This window comes from Amyelois transitella, chromosome 2, assembly GCF_032362555.1.
Source record: "Amyelois transitella isolate CPQ chromosome 2, ilAmyTran1.1, whole genome shotgun sequence".
In the NCBI taxonomy this organism is placed as follows: Eukaryota; Metazoa; Arthropoda; class Insecta; order Lepidoptera; family Pyralidae; genus Amyelois; species Amyelois transitella.
The window spans coordinates 11,785,528-11,795,000 of NC_083505.1; the positions used below are offsets into that span (position 1 = coordinate 11,785,528).

General features: G+C 41.2%; 1 protein-coding gene across 10 annotated transcripts in view; it reads left to right on the plus strand.

The window, feature by feature from the left end:
* Window positions 1-9,473, plus strand: part of LOC106143694 (patronin) — a 68,468-nt gene that overhangs the window by 46,160 nt on the left and 12,835 nt on the right. For all 10 annotated transcript variants that reach the window (XM_060946947.1, XM_060946940.1, XM_060946959.1 and 7 more), the window contains 7 exons: window positions 1,338-1,574; window positions 5,729-5,893; window positions 6,696-6,799; window positions 7,459-7,899; window positions 8,469-8,574; window positions 8,810-8,926; window positions 9,420-9,473. The exon at window positions 9,420-9,473 is cut by the window's right edge and continues 66 nt beyond it. In XM_060946947.1, coding sequence (XP_060802930.1) covers window positions 1,338-1,574; window positions 5,729-5,893; window positions 6,696-6,799; window positions 7,459-7,899; window positions 8,469-8,574; window positions 8,810-8,926; window positions 9,420-9,473 — 1,224 coding nt within the window. The remainder of the gene's footprint in view (window positions 1-1,337; window positions 1,575-5,728; window positions 5,894-6,695; window positions 6,800-7,458; window positions 7,900-8,468; window positions 8,575-8,809; window positions 8,927-9,419) is intronic.

The following is a 9,473-nucleotide window of genomic DNA, read 5'->3' on the forward strand; positions in this document are numbered from 1 at the left end:
GTCTTTTAAAGAAGATAGACGTAACTATATGTATGTAAGCAAGAACAACAATATTTGCAGCAACAACAACAATTTTCTAAAAAAAGCAGCATCTGACGCAAAAGGTGGTTCGCCCGGCATAACAGTTATTCTACTAGGCGATGCGGCTACAAGATTAAATTTGTATATTTGTATGTTACACACAATACGGCAAGCTAAGCAAAGGCCCATAACCTTGCACTTTGGCAACAGTAACAAAAACTTGTAATAAAATAGGACCAAAGCAAGCTTTTGCTAACAAAAAACAATGATACCGACTAGAAATGCCTCAAAATGCTTTATTGCACAAAAAAAATTATGTCATCATCAGGGCATATCCACAGCAGAATGAAGACTGAATTGTTTACCGACCGCAGTTTGTCAAATGATTTGGATTACATGACTTGACAATGATAGTATCAATCACTCTCACTAAATCTAATAATAACTTTTATAATAAGATCAGTAAGTTTATATCTTTTTAATTATTTACACAAGCCAATGCCTTTCTTAATATTTTCCTGTCGTGGTCCTACTGGAAATAAGTAATACCCAAGAAATAAATGCCCATGTATTAAATTTATCCTAAGTACTAGTCATATTTTTTTTTTCATTGATGTACATAAATATATAGATAAAAATAATTAGAATAAATAATAACAGTTTTGATCTTACCTATAACTACAGTTAGTGCAGCATCATCCCGCCGTTTTGTCTTCAACCGATAATGTATTAATAGATCCTATCCTACTACTATTATAAAGGCGAAAGTTTGTATGGATGTATGGATGTTTGTTACTCTTTCACGCAAAAACTACTGAACCGATTACCATGAAATTTGGTATGTAGGTAGCTGAAGACCCAGAATAACACATAGGCTACTTTTTATCTCAGAGTTCCCGCGGGATTGATAGGGTTTCCATGCGGACGAAGTCGCGGGCGGCCTCTAGTAGATAGATAAAACTCTTTATTGCACCACTAGAGGCCGCCCGCGACTTCGTCCGCATGGAAACCCTATCAATCCCGCGGGAACTCTGGGATAAAAACTAGCCTATGTGTTATTCTGGGTCTTCAGCTACCTACATACCAAATTTCATGGTAATCGGTTCAGTAGTTTTTGCGTGAAAGAGTAACAAACATCCATACATCCATACAAACTTTCGCCTTTATAATAGTAGTAGGATAAGAGTAAAACATACAAATCAGAAAGAGATGGTACAAATCGCAAATGCAATCTCTACCATAAAACATTTGGGTATAAAAATGTAAATAAAGCCACGAAATATAGCTTTACTCCTCACGGCTTGTTAACCTTCCAGCACAGCCAATTCAGCTCTCAGCACAACGTATCGCGGCCGCCTCTAAACGCGTTCGGCTCGACGCCGCACATAGCCCGCGAGCCTTATTACCAGCAGTACGAGCCGGAGAATTACCAGTACCGAGATATAGAAGATTACGGAAGGTTCTACTTGCATGATAGTCCAGCACCGCCTCAGAGACGGACGTGGGCCCAGCACGCGCAAATGCAGCAGGAGAATGAGATGAGAGGGTGGCAGGTTTGTGATTTTTTGTTTTTTGTAATAGTGAAGGTAGTTAGAGAGATTTAACTGTCTTAGATGTATGAGACGAATGTACCTAGCGAGCAGTGCTGCCAACTGTACGAGTTGGACAATAACCAGTACCGAGGTATAGAAAATTACGGCAATATGTTTATCAGTGTAAAATAAGTATTCGCGTTGATAGAAATATATATCAACTATTATTAAAAAAGCCGTGCCGTGTGGTTCCCGGCACCATTACAAAAGAATAGGACCACTCCATCTCTTTCCCACGGATGTCGTAAGAGCCGACTAAGGGATAGACTTGGGATTCCTCTTTAATGTAAATCCCTGCCAATCTAAGGTCTGCCGCGCCGATGGATGCATGGCTAGGGGCGAGCCTAGTCTCGAGCGTGCCACTTCCGCCATGGGGTTGGGCGACCCCCAGGTAATGGCTAGCCTTACCCTGGCATGCGGGGCTCTGCTGGGGCGGACAAAATTTTTCCCTAGCGTCTCGTGGGAATCGCATGGATGCAAATTTTTTGAAAGAGCACCTAGATGGCGGCGATGGTGTCCGCACCCCATCACGTCTCGTTCCCGGCGGGAGCGGTATGCGGTCTGCTGAAAGCCGCTTTGCGACGATGAATGTAAGAGGAGGAATGAAGGATAAGATTGAGGAAGTATGCCAGATGATGGATGAAAGACGTTTGGATGTGTTGTGCGTGAATGAAACGAAGCGGAAAGGATGCGACGCGACGCAGCACGGCCCTTACACGGCGTATTGGTCTGGAATTTCCAGTACCAGCCGAGGCTGTCAAGGGGTCGGTCTAATTCTTTCTGCACGAATGGCTGAGTGCGTGAATGAGTATGAGTGTGTCAGCCCTCGTCTTCTATGGATTAGGCTGAAAGTTGGAATCACTCGGATCTTCGTTCTAGGTGTTTATGCACCTTGGGATGTGGGTTCGAGGGGTACAACATCAGCAAAAAGCGAAAACGAGGAGTTCTGGAATAGTGTAAGAGAAGTATTGAAAGTTACCAAGCCAAATGAGAAGATTATTATGTTAGGTGATTTTAATGGATGGGTGGGTGTAAAGCGTGATGGATATGAAAAGGTGCTTGGTGCGTTTGGTGACGAAAAGGTGAATGATAATGGAAGAAGTGTATTAGAAATTTGTCTAGAGTGGGATCTTTTTGTGTCGAACTCAATGTTTCAACATAAAGAGATCCACACCTACACAAGAGTGGAAGGTATTTTAAAAAGTATGATAGACTTTGTGATTGTAGATGAAAGATTGAAGAACAAAGTGCTGGATACCCGTGCATATCGCGGTGCTGGCATTGACTCGGACCATTTACTGGTGATATCCCGGATAAGGGGTATCTTCAATCGCTGGCGGCACAGGGTAACGGAGCAAACCAGCGCTTGGGAAAGAGTAAAAGTAGAAAATTTGCAAGATATGGATGTAGGTAAGAAGTATATTAATAGACTGAAGGATGAATTTGAAGATTTAGAGGAAATGAGCGATATTGAAGATGGATGGAAGGAATTTAAAGAAAGAATTGTGAAAGTAGCTGTTGAAGTGTGTGGTGTAAGTAGAAGAAGGAAAGGAAAAAATCACAAAAATGCGTGGATGAGTAAAGATGTGCAAGAACTTGTGCGATTAAAGAAGAAAGCATGGCTGGATTTGTTAGCAGCAAAAGCTAACTTAAGAATGCAAGAGGTTATAGATGAAGATGTGAATGAAGCACGTAAGGAATATAAGAAAATGAAAGATTTGGTTAAGAAAGCTGTGATTAGAAAGAAAGAAGAGTATAAAGAGGATTTTGATAAAAGGCTATCAGAAGACTTTCAGTCAAATCTGAAAGTATTCTGGAAATCCGTAAGGTCAGCCCGAGGAAATACTATAACCAGAGAGCTGACTAGGATCAGATGCCAGGATGGTAGCGTTGTGAAAGGAGAAGAATGTGTACTAAAGATATGGAAGGACTATTTTGAAAGTTTATTTGAAAAAAAGGAAGGAAATAAGAAAGATTTCTGCTATAGCGAAGAAAAAGAGAATGAGATGGAAGGCGAAATTGAAATGTTCGAAATTGTGGAAGCACTTAAGAGTATGAAAGCGGGAAAGGCTGCTGGGTGTGATAGAGTGTCGGTCGAGATGCTTAAAGCAGGAAAAGGCGTAGTAGCTAGTCAGTTGTACTGCCTTTTCAATTTGTGTTGGAAAAGCGGCCGAGTACCAAAAGATTGGTGTAAGGCTGTTATCGTGCCACTTTACAAAGGAAAAGGGTCACAGCTGGACTGCAAAAATTATCGTGGTATAAGCCTGCTTAGCGTCGTCGGCAAATTGTATGCTAAGGTATTGATTAATAGAGTCAGGAATGAAACTGATGACAAAATATGGGATGCTCAAGCGGGATTTCGAAAGGGAATGGGATGTACTGATCAGGTCTTTTCCTTGCGGTGCATAGCCGAAAAGTTTTTGGCCAAGAGTCAAAAAGTCTATTGCACATTCGTAGATCTGGAAAAGGCCTATGACAGAGTTGAGAGGAATGAATTGTGGTCAGCACTTTCTATGCATGGGGTGAGCAGTCTCTTAATACGAGCACTGAAATCCTTATATGAGGATTCGAGTGCTTGTGTCAGGATAAACGGAGCGCACACTGAGTGGTTTAAGATTGAGAAAGGCGTTAGGCAAGGATGTGTTGCGTCACCGTGGCTGTTCAACCTATTTATGGATAGCTGTTTGACAGATTTGAAAGAGTCTAAAAGTGGATTAAGGATGAATGAGTTACTCGTCAAATGTCTGCTCTATGCCGACGATCAGGTTATACTGGCGTCATCAGCGGAGGAGTTACAGGAGATGGTAAACTGTATGCATGAAGCTTTAAAAGAGAAAGGAATGAAAGTGAACGTAAGTAAAACTAAAACACTGGTTTTTGAAATGGAGAAAGAAATGACAGCATGTAATATTTTGATTGGAGGAGAAAAAGTGGAGCAAGTAAAAGAGTTTGTATATCTAGGATCAAAGTTTACATCAGATGGCAAGTATGATAGTGATATGGAAAGGAGAGTGAACGCGGGGAACATGGTGAATGGAGCTTTGCATGCCTTTATGAGCAGTCAGAAACTATCCAAAAAGGCTCGACTGGCTGTGCACAGGGGCGTGTTGGTCCCGACATTAATGTATGGGAGTGAAAGTTGGGTATGGCAAAAGAAGCATGAAAGCAGAATAAATGCAGTGGAAATGAGAGCGTTAAGGAGTATGATGGGTGTGAAATTGAGTGACAGGATAAGGAACAGCGTGATAAGGGAATGTTGTGATGTGAAAGAAGATGTAGTTACAGGAATAGAAAAGGGTATGTTAAGATGGTTCGGTCATGTGGAGAGGATGAATGAAAGCAGGTTGACTAAGCAGATATACAAGGAGAGTGTGGAGGGAAAGGTCGGAGTGGGAAGACCTAGACGAACGTATCTTGATCAAATTAAGGACGTCCTGGTAAAGGGTCAGGTCAAAAGTACCCGAAACCGCCGAGCTTGTATGAAGAGAGTTATGAATGTGGACGAAGCGAAAGAAGTATGCAGAGATCGTGGCAAGTGGAAAGAGGTAGTCTCTGCCTACCCCTCCGGGAAAGAGGCGTGATTTTATGTATGTATGTATGTATGTATTATTAAAAAAGCGAAGATTGCAATTTGTATGTCGGCGATTCAGCTCAAAGCGCACTTACACTTTACACTAATGATCAGCTACAATGCAGGTCAGCACGAATGTCTCTTCAAGAGACTGAAGTAGATTACGAATCTACATATAACTGTTAATATTTGCACTGGAAAACAAATACATGGTGGTGGTCGCACTTTCTACATATTTTCCGGAAGTTTCCTTTGTGAAATTTTATCACAGTTGTTTGTAATGTAAGTAAGGGACTGACACTGGTGTCAGAATTTTCATGCGCCTAAATCTGACTTAGCCGAGACAGCCGGAACCAACTTCTGAATGTGCCTTCCGAAGCATAGAAGAGCTCGAAAAATTAAGCGCTGCAAACCTCACGCCAATTAAGCTAACGGGCTTCCTATAAAACGCTATTTATATTCTGGTTTTTGGTTTGAATAACGAATTCAGATAGGAAGAAACCGCATTAAAAAAAAATATAATAAATCAATTCCAATTTTCCAGCTCCACCAACAGAACCACCAGCAGTTCCAACAACCACAGGAACCGCCGCCTCGCACGTGGAAGTCCCCCTCGCCCCAGCCTCCGTCGGAACGCAATTGGAACCCCCAGGGTTTTGTTCTGCACGACAGAACGAATCAGAACCAGAATCAGAATCAACCATTCCAGGTTTGTTTTGGTCCAATATAGTTAATAACAATAAATTAGGTCTTATTTATAGTACTTATATGAAAGTTACGAAATTCTCATGAAAATTAAGATAAGACGACCGTACATAAAAAGTGTGATAAAGTAAATAATAGAAAACATAAAAATATTTCTTTTATTTAATATGAATAAAGACGTTTTTTTATATTAAATGAAAAAAATGCTCTACAGTTTCACAGTTTTTTTTTATTATTGGAACCCGAGGTAGCCAGTGCCAACAGTCTTTAAAAGACTGAAAGACCAAGTTGAGCTGTATGGCTTTACGAATGCACTGATATTCATATAATGTCAAGTTACTTTAGTTACCCTATCGCCTACGAGTGGAATCCCAAGTTTATAAGGCTATCCCTCAGTTATAAGGTGGTGCTATTGTAAAGTGCGACACTCGTGTAAAAGTTATATCGGTAATGTATGTAGTAGTTATAATTAGATTTAAGTGATATGACGTCAATAAGTCAATACCTTGTATCCAATTTTGCAAACAAATGTATAGTATGTGTGGTTCCCGGCACCAATACAAAAAATAATAGGACCACTCCATCTCTTTCCCATGGATGTCGTAAAAGGCGACTAAGGGATAGGCTTATAAACTTGTGTTTCTTTTTTAAGGCGATGGGCTAGTAGCAACCTGTCACTGTTTGAATCTCAATTCTATCACTAAGCCAAATAGCTGAACGTGGCCATTCAGTCTTTTCAAGACTGTTGGCTCTGTCTACCCCGCAAGGGATATAGACGTGACCATATGTATGTATTGTATCGTCAGGTGCAGTACTCCGGCTCTGGCTACCAGAACGGCGGCGAGCGCGAGCCACAGAACCACCCCAGCTACACCGTGGGCAGCCCGCGCCGCGCCGGCGCCGCGCACAGGTCTCTATACGTCATTATTCTGTTTATGATAGCGTAATTAATTTTTCTGTGTGTTTAGTGGTCTACCATTATAGGGGTATGTAGGTAGATCATATTTATTTTGCGATAGCTTATAAAATTTTTGTGTGTTTAGTGTTCCATCAGTTTAGGTCTTTACAGAGCATATTCAATTTACGATAGCGAATTTAATTTTTGTGTGTTTTGTGATCATCCAGTAAGCGTAACAGACAGACACACACATAATATCGGCAATATCGTTTATAACATTTGTAGGAAAGTATGGCTATTCAAGAGCGTTAAGTACGAACGTTTGTGAAGAGTAATGTGTAATAAAAATTAGGCTCTTTTCTCGTAAATAAGTTGAATTGAAAAGGAAGAAAGAGAAGCGACATATATCGTGATAACGTCTACGCGATTAAAGTATAACCATTTGTCTTATCAGAAATTATAAACTTCTCGTTTATCTAGAATCAGTAAGAAGTAACTACCATTATTTTATATCTTTATTATTTAACATCTTTGTCTTTGATCAACTGGTAGACTGGTAGAGAATGTCATATGCCATAATGTCCGCCATTTGTACATTATTTAATATGTAAAATAAGTTAATAAATAATGTGAGACAAAACATATTTTTTAACGACCTATTCCCCTTACAGACAAGGCTCTCTCCCCGAATCGAGACGACCAGAGCCGGTCAGTCTCCAGCAACTGCACACACCGCAGAAGCCTCCCCCACCCCCCGACGACATGGAACCACAAAACATTTCGTTCATAGGCAACGCGGAGGACGACGCCCTGAGACAAGGCATCAATCGCCTCAACATTTCCTCCGGCACAAGAACTTACAGAATCCCATCTCCTACCAGACCGTCGCTGAACAGAAACTCCTTTCAACAAATGGAGGAGGAGAGTGAGAAGAATGAGAAAGGTTTCTATATATCGTTCGATAATGACCAGCCCAAAAGGCCTAAGCCCCCGTTGCGGACGAAAAGGGGGTCGCCGAAGAAAGAGAGGTCGTTTGACACGCCCGACAGGAGTCCGGAGAACACGTGGAGTGAGAGACTGGCGCCGGAGGAGGAACCGTTTGTAGTGCACAGGTGAGATTCATTAGATTACTACGTTATGTTTACAGCGGACGAATAAATAACCGTGTGTATACCCCCTGCTTGTCTTACACTTGTTCCACGGACTTTGTGAAAGTTAATAGGAATGCCAGTAAAAATTAGTTTATTCCTATAAACGATGAGCTAGCAATTTTTCGTTATTTTAAAGGTATAGTCATAATTACAGCAATAGTTCTCAACACGAAATTAAATTCTTGTTCTACGAGGATGTTGAAAACCCCTTTCTTAGCGGATATTTTGTATTTCGAAAATAACGAAAATAATGTCAGCCTTATCTTTTACAGAAGTGTGTACAGTACAGTCATTGTACTGCTGACATTTTGTTCTTGTATCTTTTCACACTTGCATCATAATTAATAATTATTTAATTGTATTCAACTTGGTTAGTTTAACTTGAATTGTTGATAATCTCATTTTTGACCACCCAAATTACAATCTCGGGTTGGTCTAAAGGTTCGACTTGTAAAGAATGCCTTATGGTATTAAGTCCACCTATTGTACAATATAAGGTGTTTTAATTAAATAAATAATTGTTTTTCCAGAAGCTCTGCAGCGGAGACGGGGCGGACGGAGCCGCCGCGGGAGCGCGCCCGGCCCGCCGCCGCCGAGCCCGCCGCCCTGATCATCGGCGAGATGACGCCCGACCCGGTAACATTACATTATATATGTATATATGTATGTAATGTAATGTTATATTCTGCGAGCTATCTTAAGTTTCAGACAGACGATTTGAGATGTTAACCAGATGGCTGATGGTCAAATGATCGCCCTTATATAGGAAAATCTCTAGAAAGTTTTGATTTTGTTAATAAAAATTCTAAGCACCGTTTCGGTTTATTGACTTTCTTGTTTTTTTTTACAACGACAATAACAACTGTTCCAGAATTCTGCGGAGGAGATGGAGCGCAAGAAGGAGCGCATCATGCTGCTGTCGCTGCAGCGGCGGCAGCGGGCCGACTCGGCGCGGGCGCGGGCCGAGGCAGCCGCCGCCGCCAGGAAGGTAGGGGGCTCGCAAACACACACACACACACACTCACATAATGTTTACAATCTGGTGACCATAGACGAAGAAAAAAAGGCGGACGGAGTTTTTCTATACGGCAAAATGAAGCAGTAGAAGTGTCTTCTTGAAATCATTTAATGAAAGGGTTTTCAATAGCAAAATCTATAAGGCCGTGATTATAACTATGTTTACATACATACATATATATAATCACGTCCATATCTCTTGCGGGGTGGACAGAGCCAACATTCTTAAAAAGACTGATAGGCCACGTTTAGCTGTTTGGCTTACTGATAGAATTGAGATTCAAATAGTAACAGGTTGCTAGCCCGTCGCCTAAAAGAAGAATCCCATGTTTATAAGCCTATCCCTTAGTCGTCTTTTACGACATCCATGTGAAAGAGATGGAGTGGTCTTATTCTTTTTTTTCTAATGGTGCCGGAAACCACACGGCACCGTTATAACTATGTTTTATAATGATATATTCCAGGCTCGGGAAGAAGCCGCGGCGGAACTCAAACTAGCCAGGAAGGAAGAGCAGGCG